Source organism: Dipodomys merriami, unplaced genomic scaffold, assembly GCF_024711535.1.
Source record: "Dipodomys merriami isolate MVZ:Mamm:240054 unplaced genomic scaffold, mDipMer1.0.p SCAF_9, whole genome shotgun sequence".
Lineage (NCBI taxonomy): Eukaryota > Metazoa > Chordata > Mammalia > Rodentia > Heteromyidae > Dipodomys > Dipodomys merriami.
In genome coordinates, this window is record NW_027206512.1 from 8,030,595 (window position 1) to 8,058,574 (window position 27,980).

The 27,980-nt window shown below is 36.8% G+C and overlaps 1 protein-coding gene across 5 annotated transcripts in view; it reads left to right on the plus strand.

Annotated features, from left to right (window-relative positions):
• Pdgfc (platelet derived growth factor C) overlaps positions 1-27,980 on the plus strand; it is a 222,799-nt gene that overhangs the window by 183,151 nt on the left and 11,668 nt on the right. For all 5 annotated transcript variants that reach the window (XM_070012373.1, XM_070012374.1, XM_070012377.1 and 2 more), the window contains exon 4: positions 25,714-25,921. In XM_070012373.1, coding sequence (XP_069868474.1) covers positions 25,714-25,921 — 208 coding nt within the window. The remainder of the gene's footprint in view (positions 1-25,713; positions 25,922-27,980) is intronic.

Here is a 27,980-nt window from a genome sequence, read left to right on the forward strand (position 1 = left end):
AATTGGTTGCTCATGGATGGTAGGTAAAATGATCCATACATTTGGAAAAGACCTTACTAACCTGTATTTAACAAATATTTGTCCATTCAAGTAACATTACTGTATTGAGTCCTTTAAAATGAATCTGATTTTATTTATCACTCAAATTTTAAATCTTTTGATAGTTCTGGAACCAATCTAAATGGTACAATTAGTGCTACGTATTTCAGAAGAGGTTGATTTTTAAAACCAAGTGTATTGTAAGCTCTTGGAAAAGAAGTACTTTTAAATGAAGGTGTTCCTCCATTTTCCATGGCTTGACAGATAATTTGTTTTCAACTTGTCTAGTGGTGCCAAAGCCATCCACATTCCTTTCCTTGTCTTAAAGCACAATATTGAACACAATGCTCTTCTGATACTTGTGGTGGCTACAGGGACAACCAGGGAATCAGAGAAGAAACAACTGAGGACTCACCGAGCCCTATGTTTATAAGCTGAGATATTCAGAAAGTTCAGAGCCTTAAAAACATTTTCTTCATCTGAAGTATTTCCAGTTGACTATGAGTTTATAACCCTAGTTTGAGTCAAGTAGCGTCAGTGATAGAGTTAGGCAGAAGAGAAGATAGAACTAACACTAAATCTGGTGGTGAGTGTTTTTATGCTGTTGAGATTAAGCCTTGAAGAAGGTCACATATTTAGAACATTCAGTAAGTATTAGGCTGTCCCTATTTCCACTTAAAATCAAGCTGTTTTTGGATAGATTTAGGAAATTTGAAGGAAATCACTAAGGAAGGAAAGATAGTTTAAAAGCTTTCACCATTTTTGTTTTCCTACTAAAGCATCCACTGTATTTCTGTTGATTATGAAAATTTGTGGATTTGGCAAACTTTGCTACAATTTACCTTTGTAATATTATTGGCTTTTTCTTCCTTTTTTTGAATAAGTGACAAATAACAAGGGCTAAATTTTACGTTGTGTACACAGTACCTTTTAAAAGGTGAAGTTAAATAAGACAGAGGTCTTTTAAAGCCATTTACCATCTAAACAAATGTAAAAAATATGAAAATGAGGCAAACTGTTGCCTATGTGTGTCACACAATCACTATTTAACAAAACAAAACAAAAAAACTATTTCCTTGGTGTGATCATCCAGCAGTCTTGCTTGTCAGTAACAACATTTTCAGAATTTGAGAGGTTTTGAGAGATTTTTGAAAGCCAAAATTTACAGAAGGAAACAAAAAGTTGAACTTGAATAGCAAGTGTCTGTGGTGAACAGAAAAATATCCTATTGAACAACTACTGAATATATTACTCTGGAAAATAAAACAGAAACCAACAATAACACAAATTCTGTAACATTTTTGTTTGAAATGAGACAATTTGTTCCATGTCTAATTTCTAATAGGCACTCAGTAATTATTTAGGATGAATGAAGAGGAAACACAAATCTCAGCTTTAATATGTGTGAAACCTCATTTTGCATCTGTTGGTAGAACAGATGCCCATAGACTCACCATGGGCTCCAGAAAGCCCAGGGGAAGATTTGTGGTACCAGAATGTTTGGTGTCATGGCCCCAGGCATAGATCTTGTCTATACATAAGGTGCTACCACTTTTATAAGCCATGTATTCTTTAAGACTGAATAAAAGCCCCAATGGGAGAACCTGGCTAGTTCATTTCTTTGTGCTTCTCCACTGTAAGTTCTTTAGGTGAGAGATACAGATTGTCATCCCTTGCCTTAAAATTCTATGTGAATTATCTTTAGTTTTTCCATGGCAAGTTGCATAAGAAAGCTAGGGCTTATGCTAAAATCTCTTCTTTTTCCTTTTTCCTTATGGAAGAATAATAGGAAATCTATTGAAGTAACAATTATTTGAGACTCTAAAATAAACTAGAAGTTGGATAGGAATTGGAAATAAATGAGTGAGGCTGTACATCAACCAATACAATTTCAAATCGCTCTTTTGAAATTAGACTATTAAATTTTTACAGCATCTCCAAAGAGGAAATGTCTCTTTCCAGTCAAATAACATTCTAGTAGATTTCTTTTAAAGACACTTTCCTGCTAGGTTTAAATTAATGAAATAGCATTAAGTGTAATTGGTTGTTTTAACAAAAGAAATATGCAAGATTACTGAAGTGCTGCAAGCCAAGACTTGACCCATAATATCTGAATGAGGAGGTATTAAGATATATGACACATCCTCTGAATGAGATTCTTCAGAAGTCATCTCAAACGTTTTGACACAAATATTTTCCTTTCGTTATGGAACATGATGAATGAGAATGCCCCCAGGTATGCTAATCCCTTTACCGATAAAAGTAATACAAAACTCACAAGTCTACTAGGGCTTGCAGTATTTTGTTTCATTTTGAAGTCAGAGGGAACCCTTTCAGGCTTAAAATTCTGCAGGGAACAGACTTATCACTGATTTCAATGCTTATATGTTCTGTTCCCAGACATCTTTCAGAATACCTTATGATTACATCTCATGCTATTAAAGTTTATAGTTAAAACAAAGTAAATTTGGAAGGTGTGCGTTCTTACTTGAAACTTCACCTCATTTCCTAGTCTTAAGATCATGATTTTCACTTTACAGTTTATGGTTTCATATATGATAGAATTTCTAATTACATTTCAGGGGCTTTACTTGCCATTTCCTATTTTCTTGCCTTGCCTCAATCTTTGTTTAAAGTTAAGACCATGATATCATTCCATGTTAATAATGAGCAACTGATCTAAGCATCTTTAAAAGGCTTTTTGGTATGACCCTCAGATTTTTTTCCTTGTGATTCCTGTTACATCTGATTTTTATGTAATTATATTGTAAATCTGTACCAAGATGTTACCTTGCTTAAAGAATGTATGAATTCATATAAGCTAGAGTTATGTGCAATTTGATTTTTGAACTATAAATTTTATGTAGCTCAAAAATTATAGTCTACTTATATGAATAATGAAGGTACTTGTGCACAACTTATTTATTTATACTTATTTATTAATGTAATTTTTGATGTGAGAATGGAATCCAGGATATATTACATGTTAGGCAAGAATTTTATCACTAAGCCACACTTCCCCCTACCCCTACCCCCCCCCCCGGCCCCAGTCCTGTATCATTTCTTTCCTTTTTAGGGAGATGAGGGCAGTACTGGGATTCGTATTAGGGGCATGAACTCCCTGCCTCACACTGCTAAGCAGACACTTTTTCACTTGAGCCCTGCCTCCAGCCTTGCATTTTGCAGGCTATTTTGAAAATAGAATCTAGCAGACTTTTCTGCCCAGGCTGGTCTTTGAGCCTTGATCCTTCAGATCTCCACCCCTTGAGTAGCTAGAATTACAATCATGAGTTACCAGTATCCAATGTCTACACCATTTCTTAAACCATAATTGTTTTATTGAGTTCTTATTGTATATTGTTTCATTTAGCTGTAAAAATGACCATATGGAAATTTATCAACATTTTTACCTAGGAAGAAGCAGATACAGAGAGAATAGAAAAATGAATGTGAGAAAATACAATAAAGTCCCTGATTCCAACCATAGTACAATATATTTCAATCAACTTTGTTATGGGGTTATTTTTGTAAATTAGCAACTATTTGTAAGAAATAATAAAAATGCAGATACAATAAAAACATTTTAGGTATACGAACATAGTCTAAACTTAAAAAGTTTAACTTTATGATTTTTAGCCTTCTGTCTTACTTTTTTTTTGTTTTTTGTTTTAGTCAGTCATGGGGCTTGAACTCATGGCCTGAGTGCTGTTCCTGAGTTCTTTTGCTCAGGACTAGAGCTCTACCACTTGGAGCCACAGTGCCACTTTCAGTTTTCTGGTGATTAAATGGAGAGAAGAGGCTTATGGCCTTTTCTGCCTAGGCTGGCTTTGGACTGACCTCAGCCAGATCTCAGATGTCAGCTTTCTGAGTGGCTAGATTTGCAGGCATGAGCTACCAGAGCTGCCAGCACCCCAGTGATTTTCAGCTTTCTAATGGTGGAAAACAATGGACATTCATTAGGAACTGCACTTTGATTTTGATTGCTTCCCACATAAATGATACAATTGGTAGGAAGACTTTTGTTTTGATGCTGGGCAGAGATTGCTGTCAGAGCTCCCAGGCGACCCTTCCCTTCCGAAACAGACAGTGAGTGCTTCATGGTGTTCCACAATGCTGTTGAGCAGGGGTTTTGCAAGATAGATGGACTGGACTCATATTCTTCCATTATCTTATTTTAAGGATGCTGTACAGAAGGGTTACAGTTACATGAGTAAGGCAATGAGTTCATTTCTTGTCCTTACATTGTTACACCTTCCCTAGTTATTCTTCCATTATCCCTTCCCTTCCTCGCCTCCCTCATTTTCTAATTAGAATCTCACCAATGGCTTATGAGGAGATGAACCTAGTAAATGTATAATACAGTTTGAAAACTGACCTTGGTTTTAAAAGTGGCTTGATTTAAAGCAACAGTATATATTTTTGAACCCTAAATGGATTCAGAATATTAATTTGGGTCACAAGGGAAACTTTGTTGTAAATTAGGTGATATTCTAATACATTCTACCTAAAACTCTTCAGAGTAGTGTAGAGCCATGCAGTTTAGTATCTAACTTGTATCACAGATTGATTAATGATTATGAAGTAAAAAATAACTACAAATCACTCCTCTTGATGTGGGATTCAAAGTCAATGTGTGAAATGTAAATAGTAGCTATAAATAAATCCATGAGTAAGGCTTTGCTGCTTCTAAGACAGAGATTAATGAAATTTTAGGATGCTAAGAGCTCAAGATATAATCTATAGCTTTAAACTAATGTCAAGATTCAGAAGTGATTGCTTAAAAACCCTTTCACTTCTCTCGAATAGATTGATGACTTTGGTGCTACTAAATTTATTCTCATGAAAAATTTATATGACTTGGCTTCAATAGGCATGGTATGTGGTAATATATAAATATTAAATACAGCTGTAATATCTAAAAGGCAAATTATTTCTAAGCAAAAGACATGATACTTTCAAGAGTTTCTTACTTTTAGCATTCAGTGGAAAGCCAGTTCAGGTACACCAATGGATTATTTATCTGCTCATTGGTTGATTTGAGTAGTTACAGTAGAGAATTGTAAAAATAATATACAGATTGGAAAATATTTTAATTTCAAATTTCTTCTTATAAGGCCAAGAAACTTCTGTTTGGATGCACAATTTTGATGACTGGTATTCTGTCATATTTCCTACACATATTATAGAACACAAAGATACTTTTAAAAGAAATCTAACTGGGAACCAGTGGCTCATACCTAGAATCCTAGCTACTCAGGAGGCTGAGAAAGGAGGATTATGGTTCCAAGTGAGCCCAGGAAGGAAAGTCTGTCAGAATTATATCTCCAATTAACTACCAAATAAAGCCAAAAATGGAACAGAGCTGTAGTGCTAGATTATCAACTTAGAGTGCAAAAGCTAAGGGACAGCACTCAAGCCCTAAGTTCAAAGCCCCACTACTTGCACAATAATAATAGTAACAGTATTAATAATAATAATAAAATATGTGAATACTGGTCATGATGCCTTAAAATGATTTCTCAGTCTACTAAATATGTCACAACTTAAGTCTAAATAAAAATATTCAGACGCTGACTGTAAAAATGTATCATTTGAAGTGTATTTTCTGGAGCTGGATTGAATAGTTGAGCAAGTGCTTAAGATGCTTAAGACAACATATCTTTCTGAGAAATAATCATCCTACACTAAACATATAAAATTCCACCAACAATCCCTAAAGTTGACATTAAAATATTTCCCATCCTAACCTACAAAACCTAAAGTGGATCACAGAAAATGTAAGGTTTCCACTGGCAGCTATTCTGACTTAACTCCTTTCAAAACTTGCCTTGGATGGTAGCTTTGTAAAAGTTTGCCATGGTGGTACAATGATACGCTAGGGTTTAATTTGCTTTCCTACTTCTTTTGAAGACCCCATCAATCTTTTGATTGAGGAATTCAGTGTTCAATTAGTGAGAAGTTCAGCAATCCTGTGTCCACCTGTCCTCTATCACTGTTGGGTGCCAGCAGCGACAGGCATGGGTGAAGGAAAGGATTCCTGTGTATCCTTCGGCTCTCTTTAAGTCAACTCTGAACTAAGATCAGAGGCCAGAACTAGGACTTTGGATAGCTACTTATTTCTAGTGCTTATAAATTGCAGAGTGTGACATTTGTTCTCATGGTATAATTGGAAATAAAGAATAGAGTGTTTGGAAACCAGTTTTTCATTGTTTGGGCAGGTCTGTAAGCTTCCTATGCACACTAGATGGAATGGGACATTTACTGGTATTTCCTCTATGTATTCATGGCATTTCTGCCTGCAGATAATACATTTTTTTGGTGAAAATAACATGTCATTCATCTGAGACATTTTCCTTGGAAGAAGCTGGAATTCGAAAACATTTCTACTCTCATATGTACTCACCTGCATCCCTCCTCTTCTGATTCCTGATTTTGACATGTATGTTTTTGTTTTTAAATGTCTACTGTCTCTTCATAGAATGTGACATTTTTGTTTTTACTCATTTCTGTGTTGGCTCAACTTTTCCATTAACACATTGCTTTTTCATTTTATCGATAGCATAAAATTTCTATTAATACAGGTGTATTTTTTTCTTCCTATATTTGGATTGCAGTTTTAATGGAATCTTTAGTTTGTCTTTTCCCCAAATTGTAAATCATTCAAATAAAAATATTCACTTAATTTTTTGGTGCAAACCTATCCATGCCTAACGTTTTACTTTGAGAACACCAAAATCTTTAGTTTGTTGTCACATTGGTTTTAAGCAAAGATACTAGGTGTTTTCCTGGGACCCTTGTGTTGGAGAGAAAAGTTTCAAAAAGGTTAAATATGGTGAAACTGCTTTTTACATGTTCCCTTAATCTCTGTAACAAACAAGAGGATTTAATTAGGCATACCCAAGTTTGCAAGCATTTCCAAAATACAGTTAAAAGTTCATATCCATATGGAATTAAGCTATAATCCAATACTAGACAAAACTAGCCAATAGTACGTTATTACTATCCATGTATTCATGGGGCTCAATGAGTACCTACTTTCATTATTTTTCGACTTGTGTTAGTATTATGTCTGTGTAAAGTTAGCATGTTATTACTTTGGGAGCAATTCCACTAATTCTAAATAATTAAAACTAAATAGCATGTAGAAAGCTAAATAAACATGTGGAATTTGAAAGCTGAAGCTTTGTATGAAATATGATTGTCTTGCTTCTCTTTTATTTAATTTTCTTTGTTATCATGGTAAGCATTTAGGGGGGATTCAAGCTTTGTTTCATAAGACTCTTCTTAATTAGATCATTGTGGAATATTCATTACAGTTTTTTCCTGTATTTTTTCACGCCTTGAAGCTGTTGCTACTACATTCTCAATGAAAAGAAAATTCATTGTCAAAGACTCTTAAGGTAGACATTTAAAGTCTTGTCAAACTCAACAAGGTCAATTTAAAACCCTCATTTTTTTTCCTTGTTTTGGTGGCACTGCAGATTAAACTCATGGCTTTGCAGTAGTTTGAATGATGCCCCTATCACTTTCTAAGCTCCTAATATATGTGTGATAAATTGACCATAAATAATACTACTAAACATTCCTTTTCAGAAATGACCCCAACTTATCTAAATGCTTTGATATCAGAGACTGTTTACTTATTATTGTTTTTCCACATCCTAACAAAGTACCTAGCACAAAGCAAGTGTTCTAAAATTTTAAGTGAAGGAATTAATACTAAATTCATCTTGCATGGGGTTCTAGTGGCAGAGACAAATGCTCCAGTGATGGCTAGTGGCATCCATCATTAGGCATCACTGCCTGGAACAGTGCCAGCTTTTGCAGTATATTGTGGGAACTCAGTCTTTGAAGGCCAAAGCCAGAATAAAGCCCTTTGACCAGGGAGAATGGTAATACTAAGGAAAAAACCCTTAGTGGTTTACATAAAAAATCATGGATTTTTTTAAGACATGAAACTGATGCAATGTAGGGTCTAAATTTTTTAAATGAGACAGACATATTTCAGAGCTTACGAAATAATAAAAATGTCCAAACTTTGAGAAGAAAGTTAATTTATTGGATAACCTAGTTTTCAAGATAATATCATACTAGCCTAGCTAAGATTGATTCATGCTTTTCAACTTGCATAATACTTTCACAGGAACTAACATGTTTAATGGGAAATTATGATAGAAGAATCTCAGTAAATAATCAGTATGAATACCTGTATTTATTTGTTGAAGTTAATACTTTTCCTTAAAATGTTCAGGATGGGTTGTGTATGAAAGATCCTGACAGGCAGTGTGAATGGGGAAGATTCTCTTAGGATTGCCAATGCAGTATTCTCTTGGCCTGTTAATTGTAAAGTCTTGTTGAATACTTTTATTCTACCCAAGTTCATAAAATTTCAAAACTGCAGGAAATTTACAAATTATTTGTGCATGTTTTCCATATGCTTCAAAATCTCCTTTTGTATGAAAACAAAAAAATGGCTTGGGCACAAAAGTTTTAGATTCTTTGTCTCTAAAGTCTGGAGGCCACTCTATTTGTAATCAGCATTAAGTTTAGAAACCTTTTCTATACCAAGCAAAAAAATCTTTCTTCTATAAAATCCCTCTTTCTGATTCTAAAGTATTTCTTGAAGAACTACATTCCATTATTTTTTTTACTATTTTCTCCACTATTAATTGTAAATTGCTTATTACCTTATGAAATGTACTATGCACATCATTTTATTTGAGATTCAAAGCCATCAAGTAAGTTGATTGTTACACATTATTTTACTTCACTTATAGATGAAGACAACAGAGAAAATAAGTGACTTACCAATAATCACACTAAAATTTTACAAGAGATGAATCCAGCATCCATGCCCAGATTTTCTGACCCAAATTCCATATTCTTTCGTATGCTGTGGTTTCAAAGTATCTCTTTTGTGATCATTTAAATTCTTCCTTTCTCCAAACTGCCCCACCATCTTCATTCATTTCTCTCTCATAACTTTCCAAGACTATAATTTTTGCATATTTTCCCCATCCTTCAACCTATCTGTCTCCATTCCTCCCTTTCTCTCCCTCAGATGGCAATTTTGCTTCCTGCTTCCACAAAACACATTAGCAGTCAAAACTTAACCAAGCTCTTTCTATGTTCTTTTTGCTCTTTATCCACCTGACTCATGTGTCCAAGCTGACTTTCCTTCCTGTGAGCTCTGTTGACTTTTAGGTGATGCCTTACTCCATCTCTTATCTCTCTTGTACTCAGAGTGCCCCCTATATTCCCATCTCTCAGGCATGGCCTTTTTCTGCCTCTTCTTCTCTTGAAACTTCCCATGCACCTTGCAAAGAATTTCTCAGCAAATGAAAATACAGGGAATCTCATTTCATTCGTTCACTTAAGCAAAGCAGATTGTATATTCATGCTTATATTTTTTTGTCCATACTTATTAAGAAGAAAATAATTTACTGCTTAACTAAATCCAGATGTATCTGATATCCTATATTTTATCTGGGAACTGCACTCAACATTGTTCCCAGAGTATGTTCTTGATTCTTATTGTAGCCAACAGTGTTCCTAGGTAATGTGGTCCCTGATGTCTCTAACCTTTGATCCAGCTGCAGGGTCCCCTCCTTGCTATTACTTATCTTGAATTTACAAGGCACACATCCTGCCTTAGAGAATTTCCCTGCTGTTCATCACACCTGCAATGAGTTTCCCCAAGGGATTGCTTGTCTTACTTGTCAACTTGTTTGACCTTTGCTTGAATGCCAACTTCTCCTGGCAGCCATCTCTATCTTTCTTACCCTTCCCTGCTTGCTTTTATTCTATAATGCATCCTCTAACATTCTTCATATTTTATCTTTTGAGTGGCCTGGTTAATGTCATAATATACATACCTCATAAAGGAAAAATCTTTATTTTTGTGCTCCATCTTCAATAACTTGAATAGTTCCTGGCCCCTATTAAGCACTAAGTGTGAATTTTCTGAATAGTCTGATGAGTGTATATCATGTCACAACCCAGGATAGTGAAGAGCTTATGAGTGTGGTTCTGAATGTACCTACTTATTTATAGGGTACCAATAATTAATTTTACAGTATCTTTCTGTATAACTTGTCTAAGAAGGACTTTTAGAGAGAGAGTAAGAATGGGCCAAGGTAAAAGTGATAGTTAAATATTGTATTCTTAATCTTTATTAACAAGGGGCCAAGGTAAAAATACTTAAATATTGTATTCTTAATCCTTATTAACCTTTTACAGAATGTCTGTCAATCTCTATCTCTAGCTAGCCCTCTATATTTACTATTATAGAAATATTTGCACTTGACCATCAGACATACCAATACCCTATGCCTAAACTTCCTTTCATAAACTTCACCCTTCTTCCATTTTTTCACTAATTGCATGTGTGTTGGGAAAGTATCTGACTGTCTGCTCCTAAACTCAGCTAGAAACATTTAATACCATGAACATTTTTTTCTGTCCTTATTCTCTACCCTATGATCTATCATTTCTATTATTTTTGTCACAGTCTTGTACTTGGACACTTTCTTTTCACATCTTTTCCCTAAGTGGTGACAATGTCAGATATATAAAACACATGAAATTTTGGATGTGCTTCTCTACAGTAGTCTGGAATTCAATAGTTCATTGATATTTCACTGCTGGATCCCCAAAAGTTTTTTTTTTTCTATTTCAAAACTTGTCTAGAAGATATGAAAGAGTTGCATGTAAGTGGGAGGAAGAAGTAACAATTATTTTGATTTAACATGGTGCTGCCCCTGAGAATGGAATAATAGGGGATCTGAAAGGTCAGTTAACTACGAGTGAGGTGCTGATCAGACTTCATAGATGGGTGATGATTCACTTTGTGGCTGAGGGATAAATTCACTACTAACAGAGGGTGAGTACACAAGCAGATATTCATATAAATGTTGAGTTTCCACCAGAACCTTGCTTCTTCAACCTTGAACTCCTCCTCACACAATAGATGTGTATCTATTGATACACATCACCAAAGCATACACTGTTGAGTCTTACTTTGCTGAAATGTCTGTGGAATGTGCTGTCAGCTTTTTCATCATTTCCATATTCTATACTTTGGTTATTTTTGCAGCCTCTTCTCTCATTCTTTCTCCAGCACCTTTATTTTGCTCATCTCAAGAGCTCGCAAATATATGAAGTATTTTTTCCCTTCCAATCTATACAGTATATGATGTCATATAGTAGAAAGCTATAGTTGAAAGCTTACCTCTCCATTGTAGTTCTCCTTCTCCCTTAAGGGCTTCATAGACTGTGGTTACAGTCATAACACATAGGCTCTTTCTTCAAAAGTCAGAGCTATCTCTTGCTATTCATCTTTTTTTTCTTTTTTTTTTGCTGGTAATGTGCCCTGAACTCAGGGCCTGGGTGCTGTCTCTGAGCTCTTTTTGCTCAAGGTTAGCACTGCCACTGTGAGCCACAGTTCCACTGCAGGTTTTCTGGTAGATAATTGGAGATAGAGTCTCACAGGGACTTTTCTTCCCAGGCTGGCTTTCAATCGTGATCTTCACATCTCAGCCTCATGAATAGCTAGGATTATAGGCATGACCCACTGGAACATGGCCTGTTATTCATCTTTATTGTTGTAGTATGAGTACATAATGAAAATATAACAGTTTCTTAAATGACAGCACTGATTATCTACCCTTGTCTTCAAAGCCATATCTTGTTATATCAAGAGATAGCAAATCACTCTTACATATGTGGAAATATATAGTGGTCATATTTCATCAAGAAGGCCTAGATTCTTTTCTACAAAAATAAAAATGATTAGTACTTTTACCAATGCCCATATATTGTTTGTGATAGTCTTCTTTCAGGCAATCAAAATAAAAGAAAAATTAGTTACAAGACCATTTCAGGTAATGGCCTTGTTTGAAAGGAGGGTAATAAGAAATGATTAGGTTTTAGCTGTGCATCAGAGGGTAGAAAAGACAGGATGATCTGCTATAGGATGTTGGGTATAAGCAAAAGAGTGGAGCAAAGGATGGCCCAAACTGGAATTGATATTTCTGGTCAGCCAGGGTGATGACTGGAAAGTAGACCATTAGATTCTGCCATGTGGGGAGTCATTGGTGACATTTATTTATATTTTAATCCCTTCTATTGCCAAGTCCCTGAAAAATGTTTTCATTTATTCTATCAGTTTCTATGATTTACACTCTCAGTGAGGTTAAGCCATTTAAAATAAGTAATTGTATACAGATATTTCTGACACCCCAAATAAAGCCCACCCTTCATGTGCCATAGAAATTGAAAAAGAGACATTGTGTCTTATCCAAACTTAGGTCTCAATGACACATAGCACTGATAGACTGTATCCAGTGACCATTTCTGTGCAAGATTCCCATGGAGAATTTCACAGCTTTCCCTTAATGCCTCCTGCATGTGCCCTAAACTATGTCATAGAAGACATATCTGTAAGAAAGTAACATTTGTAAATACTGTTGGTGGTAGACATTATATCAAGATTTTTAGTGAAGGCGTGCTTTTCTTCTAGCAGTACTTAGTTTGCATTCTCTTTTCATTTAATTCTGCATACTAATTGGCATTTTTCTGGACATGTAAAGAAACAAATCCATGGGCATTCAATATAATACTATCAGAAAGGTAGTCATACAATACTGTACTGTCATGCACTTTCAGCTGCTCAACCTTCTTTGGTTTTTCATAGCCTGTCACCTTGATTTTTTTAATTTAGAAGAATAACTGTTCAATGCTTATCAGAAAAAGTAAAAATAAATAAAACTGGATTTTGGCTTTCCCCAGATACCATTATGGAACCTGTTCTGGGGACTAGGTTATCTAGTCATCCCATGAAGTTCTAATTATCATCATAGACTATTATGTGTTCTGTGCAGTATCACCTTAACAAGTGGAAAGCTGTGTCAATCCTGATTCACCAGCCAGCAATGAGGCTGCCTGTGCCTGGTTTAGCATGAACTCCCCTTCATAGCAATCAAGCTTTCTTATCCTGTGCCTCTAACACTTTGAGAGAGGAAGATTTGAGGACCACAGCATCTTCATTTATAAACATAGTCAGATCCCAGGGATTCTCAAATTTATGGTGACAGGAAAATTGAGCCAAGAGCAGTTGTTGTATCCATCAAAGCTGATTTTAGGAATGTAAGCAGTACTTTTATTTAAGACAACATTTTTGGCCAAAGAAGTCATCTCATTTTCCATTTTCTGCCCATGCAGAATCCTGCTGCTTTCAGGATTTTTCTGAAATCATGAAACTCATGGCCTTTGAAGGTTAGTTTCAGAGTTGAGCCTTAAATTCACTGCTTTTAAGTACTAGGCAAGCCTGCAAGTGACGGGGCCTGGTGAGAAGGATATATCAGGTTAGTTTGGCTTGCCAGGCACTGGTAGGAAGGCCCTTTCTGTATGAGCACACTTGGCTGCCTTCCCTAAGATTTCTCACTTAAATATATAATCTCCATTACCCACACAGTATTAAAACATCTGTTCCTGAATAGGAATGCAAGCATTTGCTTTTCTTTGCTGGCTTAAAAATAATTTTAAAACAAAACTCAGATAACATTTTGGGATGAATTGAGATAAGAAGAAGAGAAACACAAAGAAGTGTGTTAAAATGAATTGTTCCAGGGCATTCTTGTCCGCCTGTCAGTTGTTCCTGGCAGGAAGTTTTGTGTGCTGCTTAAGCTCTTAAAGTCAGACTTAGGTGCCATGTATCAGCCTAACATTATAGAAATGAGAATGTAGACACCTTTCTGAAGGGGCAGCTACATAAGACTCAACTGTATTGTGGATTTTTGGTGGGGTTTTTGTTTGTTTGTTAGTCCTGTTACCAGGACTTAAACTGAAACCCTTATGTTTTTGTTCAGTGTCACTCTGCCACTTGAGCCACACCTTCTGTCTGGCATTTTGCTGGTTAATTGGAGATAGAATATTTTCTACCAATGCTGGCTTCAAACTGCAATCCTCCAAGTGTCAACCATTTAAGTAGCAAGTATTTTTTTATAGGTGTAAACCACAGCACTCAGCTAAGACTCAACTTTTCTAATCCTTCCTGTTCACTGATGGCGTATCCAACCAGACATCAAATTGGGATTATGGAGATTGGCTTTGAGCATTTATTTTCTTTCCTCTCCAATGCCTGACTATTGCTTTATTTTTTAATTGTGACAATAAAGCCTAATCTGCATTCCTAACCCTGTATTAGGTATGAATCAGTTTGAAATATGCTGTATGACTGAGAAAGCTGTAACATAAATCTCTCATGGCCCTTAACGTTTTGCACCAGTTGCTAGGCTACTCAAGGTAAACATCTGTGTGTGTGTGTTTGTCCAAAGAAGCTTAGTTGTAAATGCTATAATTTTTAAATTACACTTGCCACAAAATTCCTAATAAAATGACAAGCAACAGGTTTCCAAAGCTCAGTAACTCCTTTTTTTTTTTGAAAGGACAAGTAGTTCAGATCATACTATTCCAAATAGTATGTCAGCTTTTCCTTTTCTAGGAGGAAAGATGATAATAGATACATAAAAAACTTAAAATCGCCTGTAATAAATGACAAAACACTCAAATACTGACTTTCATGATGCCCTAATATTGATTCAGTTCATGTGACTATTACTTGATCTCATGGGTTTCCAGTTACTTCTCCATAATCAAAATGGAAATGTCAGATTCTTTTCACACCAAATTTTTATGTTCTATGTACTCATCAGGATTTGTGTGATACTTGTTTGGTTACTTGTGATTCATTATACCTAATTCTCAGTTTGTTTGTGCTTGGGCAAGAGGAGAATCTGGTAGGACTCGAGATGCTTGCCTTAAAAAGGATGAGATTCAGAGGGGTAAGACTTTTGGAATCTTTTGTTCCCAGTGCTTACCTCACAAGTGTTTAAAGAGATGTTTGTTAGATGATCCCAAGGACAAATCATAGTATCTTTCATTATCATAGTAGCTTTTGTTTGTTAATATGATGGATCATAGTTAAAAAGAAACTGATGTGAAGGTATTCTCTAGGGCTGTCTTAACAAGTGTATGAAAACTGAGGAGCTAGAGCCGCTAGTGAAGAATTTGTTTCTCCAAGTGCTAGTAGTCAGGTTCACTTTCTGCTGAGGCCTCACTCATTGGTGGGTATGTCTTCACCTGGATGTGGTACTCTATGTGATAGGGGAATCCTCTATCACTGTCCTATATCTCCAGGCCAAATGTCTTCTTATAAAAGGCTTACTCATGTTGGATTTGGGCCTATACTATGATCCTTCCACTTTTTTTATTTTAAGAGTTTATCTTCAAATACAGACACATCCTGAGATATTGGCGGTGGGATTTAAATATAAGACTTTTATATGGACACAATTCAGCCCAAAACATAGCACATGCTGATATATATGAGTGTTTTTTTATATTGTCTCTAATCATGGACCAGTTTCCTTCTGATTCTTCGGACTTCATACTTTGTATTCACAAAGCAGAAATACCCTTCTAAGATATTTGACTTTTTGAAGGGCAGAATTAACTTGCATGTACTCTCAGGATTAAAAAGGTCCACATGTCTATGTGAAGGTTATCTATATTCTGGGACAGTGTTTTCCAAAACTCATTAATAATCTAGAGCACCAAGGAAGACTGAAAAGAGGTAGTGTGGGTACAGTATATTTGAAGCTTTCAAGATCATTCTGTTGAAGATGCATCTAACCCTATTCATCTGACACAGTAGAAATTCCACATTTGAAAGCTGGCTGGAAACTGGAGTTTGCTTAGTTGAGCTGACTTATTTCAGAGAAGGAAACCGAGATACTTTGAGGTTACCGTGTTTTCCCATCTTTTCCCTAACTGTGAATAGCACAGGCTCCTGGCCTTCTAACACAAGCACTTTGCTCCATAGATTATAAAGGACCTCCTTCTGTCCGGGATAGACCCTTGACACTAGAGAAAAGCATTGGTTGACAGGACACATTGTCAGATAATATTTTAGGTATCTTTTCTTTCACAATGTCTCCTGACAAAAGAAGGCATTTGAAGGAGCCTAGGCCCTTTAAAGGTCTGAGGTCTGGAATAAGGGAAGCTCTGTTCAGCTTGCTGAGATTCAGCGTTCATTCAGTTGTTCACATTACAAAACATGAAGAAATTCTGCTTCTCATTTCTTTTTTTTTTTTTTTGAATTGTATTTTATTTTATTTGAGAACATACTGTACAGGGGGGGCTACAATTACATGGGCAGGATAATGCATACATTTCTTACCAAGCATTGCAGCCTCCTCCTTTGTTTACCCTTCACTTCCCTTCCCCGCCTCCCCCCTCCCCCCACCCAGTTTTACCCCCCTCCCCCCACCCAATTATACCCCCCTCCCCCCCCCCCACACCGACATTGTAAAGCTGGTTTTGACATGACATTTTGTACTTCTCATTGTTGCAACAGGTCCACCTGAATCCTTAAACGACTTGTTTGTCCCCATCTCCTCCACATGTTATACTGACATCAAATATAGTGAAAGCGGGGGTTACACTGTGGGGGAGGGACATACAAAGCAACAAAGAAATAATCTTATAAATGCGTTAGAAACACATGCATGAAAGAAACGAAAACATTAAAATACATATTTAAGGGTTCATTTTCCTAACATCACATTATCTGACCTTTTCCGCTTGACTTATACCTATACTAGATATTGCAAATAAGGGAAACCATGGGACCTATGCTTCTTTGGGCCTGGCTTACTTCACTTAATATAATTTTTTCCAAACCTTTCCATTTCCTAACAAATGGGGCAATGTCATTCTTTCTGATGGAGGCATAGAATTCCATTGTGTATATATACCACATTTTCTTGATCCATTCATCTACTGAGGGGCATCTGGGTTGGTTCCATATCTTAGCTATGGTAAATAATGCTGCAATAAACATAGTTGTGCTGGTAGCTTTAGTGTGGTCTTGTTTGTAAACATTTGGGTAAATGCCCAAAAGTGGGATTGCTGGATCATAGGGGAGATCTATGTGAAGTCTTCTGAGGAACCTCCATACTGCTTTCCAAAGTGGTTGAACAAGTTTACATTCCCACCAACAATGAAGTAAGGTTCCTTTCTGTCCACATCCCCTCCAGCATCTGTTGTTGTTAGAGTTCTTGATTTTTGCTGTTCTAACTGGAGTGAGGTGATATCTCAATGTTGTTTTGATTTGCATTTCTTTTATGGCTAGGGATGTTGAACATTTCTTCATGTGTCTATTGGCCATCCTTGTTTCTTCTTCAGAGAAGCTTCTCTTTAAGTCTTTCGCCCACTTATTTATTGGGCAGTTGATTCTTTGAGGATTTGTTGTTGGGTGGTTTAATTTTTTGAGTTCCAAGTATATTTTAGATATGAGACCCTTGTCCGTTGTATGGCTAGTAAAGATCTTCTCCCAATCCGTGGGCTTTCTATTGATCTTGCCAGCTATGTCATTTGCCCTGCAGAAGCTCTGCAATCTTATGCAATCCCATTTGTCCAACCTTTCTTTGATTTGTTGTGTTTCCGGGTCTCTATTCAGAAAATTTCGACCTGAGCCAAGGAGACCTAGGGTTTCTCCTATTCCATCCTGTAATGTTTTCAGAGTGTCTGCTTTGAGTTCAAGGTCTTTGATCCATTTGGAGTTGATTCTGGTGCAGGGTGATATATAAGGATCTAGCTTTAGTTTTCTACATGTAGTTAACCAATTTTGCCAGCACCATTTACTGAAGAGGCTGTCTTTCTTCCATTCTATTGTTTTAGCTTCCTTATCAAAGATTAGATGGCTATAGGTTTGTAGGTTCATTTCTGGGTTTTCAATTCTATTCCATTGGTCCTGAGGTCTGTTCTTATGCCAATACCAAGCTGTTTTGATTACTATGGCTTTATAGTAGAGTTTGAAATTTGGTATTGATATTCCTCCAGCAGTGTTCTTTCCGTTGAGGAGCGTTTTTGCTATTCGGGGTCTTTTATTGTTCCATATGAATTTTTGGATTGCCTCCTCTATTTCCTTGAAGAATGAGGGTGGAATTTTGATAGGTATCGCGTTGAATTTGTAGATAGCCTTGGGAAGTATTGCCATTTTCACGATGTTAATCTTGCCAATCCAGGATCTGCTTCTCATTTCTATCTGTGGGAAATTGTCTTAGGCAACCCATAATGTGCATGCATATACTTTCATAAAAGTAAATTACATAAGTAATAGGTAAGACATCCTCATCATATCCTAAGTAATTGAACAACCAAAACATAAGTTCCTTTAATTCTCAAAGATTTTGTTAGAATTTTGTACACACTAACCATGGGAGGAAAAGCCATTTATCTGTACTGACAAAATGACACAAGAAAATATAAGCTTAAAAAAGTTACAAGGTATGTTTTTTTCCTTTAACTTTTTATTCAATTGCTTCTCCTCCTACTGAAGTCCCTGTAACTAACTTAGAAAAGCTGGACTTGAAGAGTGGCTTGACAGTACCTTGAGCCTGTTGAATAGCTAACAGTTGGAAGGACACCCACACAGAGAGATACAACTCCTTCCCTTCCCTGCGTCAGGTTCTGTCAATTCTAAGAAAGTACACTTAATGTTACTTTCTGCATTTTGTTTTACTGATTATTTGTTTGTTTTTACTAGATGGGAGGTAGAGCAATTGGTGAGAGGCATCTTTTTAAATTTGTATTATTTTAATCTAAATATTACAAACATGGAGGTTTTTAAATTTTTTCATACCCATCAATCTATACATGCAGTAGCTCTTCTTCCTGCTTTTTTTTTAAATTTTATTTGTGAACATACTGTACAGAGGGGTTACAATTACATGGGCAGGATAATGCATACATTTCTTACCAAGCATTGCAGCCTCCTCCTTTGGTTTACCCTTCACATCCCTTCCCAGCCTCCCCCCTCCCCCCCAATCCCAATCCTTCTCCTTGCCTCCCTCCCCCCCCGACTTTGTAAAGCCCCCTCCCCCCCAATCCCAATCCTTCTCCTTCCCTCCCTCCCCCCCCCCCCCCGCACCGACTTTGTAAAGCTCGTTTTGGACATGACAACTTGTACTTCTCATTGTTGCAACAGGTCCACCTGTATCCTTAAACAACTGGTTTTTGTCATGCTGATAGGACATTGGCCCCATTTTGTTTATCCAGTATTAGAGGCTGATTTTATGTTGCCTTCTCTTACATGAGAGATGTGTACTTTATCTCAGAAATACTGGTTTACTTGTAGTGTTGTATTGTTCCAAAGGAGTCTCTCTCAAACTTGGTGGCAAAATAAGTGAATTCATTATGTTTTAATCCATTGTAGTATAACTGAAAATGGCTTAAGTAACACTTTTATATTGCACTTAAAATGTACATCTGCACTCTGATACTTTAATAAATCATATATATATAGTATGACTTTTAGCAACAATTTACTTTCAGTGTGCAGATTATAAAACTTGATTTGTTTTATATCATCACAGTCATGAAGAATGCTCAGTTACTATCAAGGATTACTGACCTCTTAATTCTTATGTCATAAAAATAGATATATTTTAGCTTCTATGTTTAAAATTTGCAATTAGCTTGCATTAATCTTTAGACATTCCGTATCTAACAAATATAAGACATTTGCTTAAATTAAAAACACAAACTTTTGAACTATAATATAGTTAACATTTTTGCTTTTTGTGTGTGTATGCTGATACTGGGTCTTAAGTTCATGCTTCCCTTCAGCTTCTTTGCTCTTAGCTGGTGTTCTGCCTCTTGAACCATGCCTCTAGTTCTTCTGGTTAATTACAGAAGAATCTCTCAGATTTGTCGGCCCCAACTGGTTTTAAACCTCAGTCCTCAGATCTCAGATTCCTGAGTAGCTAGTCCTAGCTACAAGATCTATAGTATGCCATGAACAATTACAAAACAAATCACTGAATGAGAAAAATGTATTAGATTTAGCTTAGACTCTGCAAAGTTCTACAATCTAAATATAACTAGTTGAGAAAAAATACCAAAGAATAGTGATTGAAAAAAATCTTAACCCTGCTTTTGTAGCCAGGTCCTGGCATTATTGAAATTAGATCTCAATAGAAAGAGATATAGCTGGGCACCAAGGGTTCTTGCTTGTAATCCTAGCTATTCAGAAGAGTAAGATCTGAGGATCGGAGTTCCAAGCCATCCTGGCAGAAAAGTCATGAGACTTATCTTCAGTTAACCACCAAAAAGATGGTGGAGCTGTGGGCTTAAGTGATAGAGTGCTGGCTTTGAGTACAAAAGACCAGGGATAGTACTCAGTCCCTGAGTTCAAGCCCCAGGACCAGCATGGGAAAATATTTTTTAAAAAGAAAAATGAATGAAGTGTCTCAGAAGTGTCTGTAGTCTCAAGAATGCTACACACATTTCTGCTGATGGTTCTATAAACAACTTTAACTGTAACTGTACCCACAAAGCACTGGATCCTAACAAGTGTTGAGAGTTTCCAGAAGTAGAGACTTGTTTTCTTTTCTTTTCTTTTTTTTTGAAGTTTACAGTGCAGGTTTTGCTTCTGAAGTCAGGTGCCCACTAGGCAGAACACTTGCTTTCATGTGACTGCAAGCCGCAGTCTATGAGATAATGATTGGCCCTACTGTGGTAGAAGTCATCTTGGATAAATTGAGTCTGTAAAAAGGCCATTATAATTGGTTAAAGATTTATAATGTGGATCAGCAAGAAGGGAGGGTTTTGCCTGTGGAGGATAAGGGCATCATTTAGCATGGATAGTGGCACAAAGTTGGAGATGAACCTGACATGTGTGGTATTTAATGAAGAGAACAGATTGATAGGAACAGAATGTGCATGAGTGTGCTGACGAGGGGATTAGATGGGAAGGCCAACAGAGGTGAGGTCGTGGGGGCCAGGATGCGGGGTGAGGAATTTGGATTTTATCCTCCCGATGAGAAAGCTTATAGGCATTTGTCCAAATGCATCACAGGATCAGTGATATCTTATTTTAACAGATTAACCCAGAGTTATCCAACATAGAATAAAAGGAGTAAAGAGAGAAGGCAGCAAGACCAGGTTCCAAGTTGATATGTATAGTACCCGTATTTAAGGCTCTGGTTCAGGAGCCAAGTAATGAGAATGAGAAGGAAGAGCTGATTGGATAGTTTTAGGATAAGTTTTATTTTTTAACTTTCACAAGCAGTCAATGGTTATTAAAAATGATGATAGCATGGATTTGTGTGATGATAAGAATAAAATTCACTGTTCTTATTGCTAAACTATACACTTGATTTTTGTTTCAATATATGCCTATTGAAATCACAGTACACACACATACACACACACACACACACACACACACACACACACACACACACACGGAACTGTCCTTGAGCTTCTTTTGCTCAAGGTGAATACTTGAGACACAATACCACTCGTGGCTTTTGTGAGTAGTTTGTTGGAGATAAAAGTTGGTGGGGGGGGAGGGTTGGGTGGAGAGATGGGGAGAGTATGGGATGGGAAGTGGAAACAAAGGAGGAGGCTACAATGCTTGATGAGAAATGTACTCATTGTCTTGCCCATGTAATTGTAACCCCTCTGTACGGTATTTTCAAAATTAAAAAAAAGAAATAAAAAAAAGTTTCCTGCCCCATTTGTTAGGAAATGGAAAGACTTGGAAAAAATTATATTAAGTGAATAAGCCAGGCCCAAAGAAACATAGGTCCCATGGTTTCCCTTATTTGCAATAACTAGTATATGTCTGAGACAAGCAGAAAAGGTCAAATAAGATGATGTTAGGTGAAATGAACCCCAAGAAAAGGACTAAAGTGGCTTTTCTTTCTTGCTATTGTTTCTAACATCTTTATAAGATGATTTCTTTGTTGCTTTGTGTGTCCCTCCGCCACGATATAACCCCTTTTCACTATATTTGATGTTGGTATAATTTGGGGAGTGGAAGGGAAAAAACAAATTGTTTAAATAGGAATACAGGTTGACCCATTGCAACAATGAGATGAACAAAACGTTATGTCGATAAACGAACTTTACAACTTTGGCGAAGAGGGGAGGGTTAGGAGGGGGGTGATGGGAGGGCAGGGATGGTTAAGGGGAAACAAAGGAGGAGGCAACAATGCTTGATAAGAAATGTACTGATTATCTCTGTATGGTATTTTCACAATAAAAAAAACTTATTAGAAAAAAAGTTTGGCTTCAAACCATGATCCTCCTCAGATCTCAGCTTTCTGAGTAGCTAGGATTACAGGCATGAGCCAATGCCATCTGGCTGAAATCACACTATCTTAAGGGTGTGTGTGTGTGTGTGTGTGTGTGTGTGTGTGTGTGTGTGTGTGTGTGTGTGTGTGTGTGTGTGTGTGTGTGTGTGTGTGTGTGTGTGTGTGTGTGTGTGTGTGTGTGTGTGTGTGTGTGTGTGTGTGTGTTATACTCGTTTTGGTGCTTGAACTCAGAACCAGTGTGCTGTCCCTTGGCTTTTTTGCTCAAGACTGTTGTTCAGTGATTTGAACCAGAGCTCCTCTCATGGATTTTTGGCTTTTTGGAGAGTAGTGTCACAAGTTTTCCTGCCTGGACTGTCTTAGACTGTCTTTGAACCATGATCCTCAGATTTCAGCCTTCTCTGTGGCTTGGATTACAGGTATGAGCTACTACTGCCTGGCAAGGATGTTTTTGTATAATTAAATTTACGTATGTATGTATGTATGTATGTATGTATGTATGCATGTATGCATGTATGTATGTATGTATTGCCATACTGGGACTTGAACTCAGGGCCGCCAACTTCCACTGAGATTATTAAGCTCAATACTGGCACTTTGACACTTGAGCCACACCTCTGCTTCTAGCTTTTTGCTACTTAATTGAGATGAAGTCATTCACACTTTTTTGCCTGAGTTAATTTTGAACTCTGATAGTTTTCAGCTTCCTAACTAGCTCAGATTACAGAAGTAAGCTATGAGTGCCTGGAATGAGCTTTTTAAAATAGCTGCCCATGGTTCCATTTTTGATGGAGTTACACTGCATCAAATAGTTTATTGTTAAACTATTCCATTATTATTAATTTTTGTTATTCTAAATATTGCTATAAACATCAATCAACACACAGTTTTAGTCTGTACTTCTTGTCCTATATTTATTTGAATATATGGATTCAGTTTTATTGAAAACATTTAAAAAATTTTTTTTATTGTGAGAATACTGTACAGAGGAGTTACAATTACATGGGCAAGAGAACAAGTGCATTTCTTATTTGTTCATCGTGGGGCCTAAATTTTGGGCCTAGGCACTGTCCCTATGTTTCTTTTGCTCAAGGCTAGTGCTCTACCACTTCAGCCACAGCACCACTTCTGGCTTTTTCTGTTTATGTGGTGCTGAGGAATTGAACCCAGAGCCTCATGCATGCAAGGCAGGCATTCTACCACTGAGCCACCTTCCCAGCCCCTGAAAAGATTACTTTTTAAAATTTATTTTTGTCTTTTTCTTCCTTTAGCAGTACTGGAGTTTAACGCAAGCATCATCCTTGCTCTTTGATGAGACTACATGGAGCCACATCTCCAGCCCTAATTTTCACTGGTTGCTTTTAGGAATAGGGTCTAACTTCCTGCATGAGCTGTCATCTGAGCCAACACCTGTTATAGGTGGGATCACAGGTGCACACCACCATGTTTAGCTTCTCTTCCCTGGAGATAGAGTCTTGAGAACTTTTTTTTGTCATGCCTGACCTGGAACCACAATTCTCTAAATCTCAACATCTCATGTAGCTTACTTAGCATGACAGGCACACATCATTGTTATGAGCTATGTTGGCTGAAAAGGAGTCTTGCTAACTTTTCTGCTGGAATGGCTTCGAACTTCAATCCTCCTATTCTCAACTTCCCCAGTTGGAATTATAGGTGTGAGCCACAGGCAACATTGTTTTACGTTTATCTCTGCTTTGTTTCTCCCTATCTTTAATTCACATTCAAAATTAGGAGAAAAGATAATTTTCAAATGTCTTTAAACAGTCTATTAAAACTCTCCCACCTCTGTTGAAATAATTGTCTTACTTCAGTGCTTCTCCTTTTGTCTCCTGATATTTTAATTCATTCCCCTATGTATGAACATATAAATTGCTTCCTGATTTCAAACAAAGCTGTGATGACTAACATTGCACAGAATTCTATGTGTATAAATAAAAGAATATGGATCTCAAATTAGTTTCAGGGACACAAGCCATGTAAGTTTCTGTGTCTAGTGCATTCAGTTAAGGCAGCAGACATGGCTGTGCCTCACACCCATGTAGGCACAACCCAAGACTAATGGGTTCCTCGTTCTTCCAGTTTTTAGTACAGGAATTTTAGGTTATTTTCTTATACATTGATCATTCCATCTGCTTGTTTGGAGTTTGCCCTTTGGGTTTGTTTTGTTTTGTTTTTGCTGTTTTCTGGACAATACTCTTATGACAATTATATAGTTTGACAAAATACTCTACCAGGGCCTCTCATGCCTTTTAATCCTGTTTATTAAAACTTATTTTCAAGCCGGGAATTGGTGGCTCACACCTGTAATCCTAGCTACTCAGGATGCTGAGATCTGAGGATTGTGGTTCAAAGCCAGATGGGGCAGAAAAGTCTGTGAGAATCTTATCTCCAATAAACCACCAGAAAACCAGAAGTGGTGCTGTGGCTCAAGCGGTAGAGTGCTGGCCTTGAGCTGAAGAGTGCAGAGACAGCGCCCAAGCCCAGAGTTCAAGCCCTATGACCAACAAAAAAACAAAAAAATAAAAAACTTATTTTCAAACCATATTATAGACAAATGTATCAGGCTGATCTTGTAGTTTAGATATTTTCTGTCTTAATTAAAAAATTCTCTAATAATGTTACACATTTTTACTTGCATTTCATTCTAGCTGTTATGGGTTATTTTCTATTCTTTTATTTATTAATTCATTCAGTTATGTATTTTAGTACCGGAGTTTGAACTCAGGCAGGGCCTTATACTTGGTAGGCAAATGTTCTAACACTTGAATCACACATACCCACAGCCCTTTATGCTTAATTACTTTTTAAATATTGTCTTACATTTGTATCTGGACTAGCTGTGAATCATGGTCTTCCTATCTCCGCCTCCTATGTAGCTGATACTAAATTTTGAACTCATCCATCACTAATTTCATAACTAACTTTCATAACCATTTTCCAAACTGAGGAAAATGAAAAGAAGAAAACTTTGGCAAATCATATTGTTTCTTCCATTATGAGTCTTTAGTTAAACCATACAAATGTCTTTAATTTTTATATATGTAAAGATATACACAACCACCATGAATTATTATATTGGAAATTGATATGGTTCTCATTTTTCACAACACCTATCAGAGATAATCTACATGTATTCTTCACAAAATAATTATTTTTTAGTTGGATTGAGCATAGTTTCACTATCCATGTATTTTAATCCTTAGTCAATGCAAGTTTGTCCATGAAGAGAGAAGGAATACATCATCATTTTTTAAATTAATAGTTAATTCTTATTATAAAGGGGGTGTACAGAGCAGTTACCATATCATGAATATGCTAATGAGTACATGTCTTATGGGACAATGTCACTCCTTCCTTAGCTCTTTCCCAGTTTTTCCCTTCAGACCCACCCACTAGTTGTGTAGTTTATTTTCAGCATAGTGTCTACTGTGTACTACTGCTGCATACATTGTCATTTTTAAAAGTTAACTGAGAATTGTTTTACTTTCAGCAAGTCACAGAAGCTGTGAGTCCTACAGTGTTACCCCCTTCAGCTTTACCACTGGACCTGCTTAATAATGCGGTTACTGCCTTTAGTACCTTGGAAGATCTTATTCGCTATCTTGAACCAGACAGATGGCAGCTGGACTTAGAAGATCTGTATAGGCCAACGTGGCAGCTTCTTGGCAAGGCTTTTGTTTTCGGAAGAAAATCCAGAGGTAAGCTCCTTCTTCAGAGTAGAGCCTCATTTAATTTTCTTAGCAGCCAATTGCAGATTCTTCTGTGGGGAAAGTTTAATATTCTTCAGGGGCATATTCCAACAATCCAGTTTCTTATCATTTAAACAGACTTATATAATGAGAATAGAGACCAAAGGAAAATCAATGGTAACTCAAGTTTGGAAAATTAAAAGATATACTTCTGTTGAAAATTCCTGCCTTTTTTCATTCTTTTATTTTATTTTATGTAAAGATGCTGTAGAGAGGGCTCACAGTTACATGAGTAAGGCAATGATACATTTCTTGTCTAGCATTGTTACCCCTTCCCTTGTTGTTCTCCCACTATCCCTTTCTGCCCCCCCCTCACTCTTCTCCCATCCTCCGCCTTCCCTCCCAAAGTTGTAAAGTTCATTTCCAATATAGTGTCTTGTGGGTATCATTGTTGCAATTGGTCATCCTGTGTCCTTGTTTCAGTGTTTTATTATTCCCTTTTCCCTCTCCAAATTAGATAAATGTATATACATGATGCAGGGTACCAAAATCAAGTACAGTGACTATAGAGGATATACCATAGAGGGAGGAATATACAAAGGAAACAAAAAAAATCTTACATAATACATTAAAACCAAAAATGACAAAGAAAGACATCCTGTGTCCATATGTTGGGGTTCATTTTACTTATCATCCTGTCTTTTCTTATCTTCCCAAATGCCATTTTGATGATATTCTTCATTGTCTTTCAAAAACCCATTCCAACTAACTTTGGATGTGTATGTGTGTGTGTGTGTGTGTGTGTGTGTGTGTGTGTGTGTGTGTGTGTGTGTGTGTGTGTGTGTGTGTCTATTTTTGGGGCTTCAATTCCTGGACTAGCTCAAGGCTAGTGCTCTACTACTTGAGCTACAGCTCCAGTTCCAGCTTTTGGGGATAGTTTATTGGAGATAAGGGTATCATGGACTTTCCTGCATGGGCTGGCTTGGAATCATGATCCTCATATCTCAGCCTCCTGAACAGCTAGGATTACAGGCATGGGCCACCAGTACATGGCCTTACTTTGAAGATTTTAAACTTAAAGACTCAAGAGAAATGGTCAGAGATGCAAAACCCAGGCTCAGGCTAGAAAATGGGGGTACTATATCTGTAAAACTAAAGATGAAAGACGACCCTGTCTTCCCTAGCTCAAGGCCATATCCGTTTATATTTCCTAAGCCTAGAACATCTAAATAGTATGGAATATAACCATGTACCAACATAAAAGAGTTAGAAGTTTCCAAGGCAGAATTCATAGCAAGGAAACAATGACCTAAAGGAAAACTTACCACAAAAATTGTGTTTGAGTAACTTTGTATTTGAAATGATCACTTTTGACCAAATGGATAAATCTCCTTATAAAAGTGAAATGATAAATTTAATTCCATATCATTAAAAAATTGAAAAAAATGTCAACTGATTTTTCTGAAAGGATTCTAGTGACAGTACAGTTGGGACATGTTCAAATCAGACATAAAAATGTAATAGAAATAACTGTATAATTGTAATTATAATACACTTACAATAATCTGTATTGGTCGATCAGCAACACTGAAATCTACCCAAGGATCACTTTTGAAAATAAAATGACAGTCTGGAGAATTTATAGAAGGAACAATGCACAGTTAATTTGAGCCATTCCCACGGCAGATTGCACCAGACTTGTTCTAAGCTGTCAGAAAGAAATCTGATCCCTGTTCTTCCCAGAACTGATTTGCAGCCCTCTTGAATCCTGAGATTTAGTCTCAGCAGGTCATGTTCAGACTTGCCCAGCTATGGTATTTTGCTAGTGGTTTCCTTTTGGCAATATATGAAGTCAGTGTTCAAGGGCATGGGCAGCAGAATCCGATCCAGATGCTAAACACTGTTACATATTTATAAGATTTCTTCTTGATGAATACTTGATGGATAACTTACCAACAACACTTCTCTTCCCTTCCTCCCACTTGGGAACAGGAAGATGCACGTCTGCCAGAGTAGCTGAAACGGTGTGAATAAGACCCTTGTTAGCAAATGTGAAGTAGATTATCGT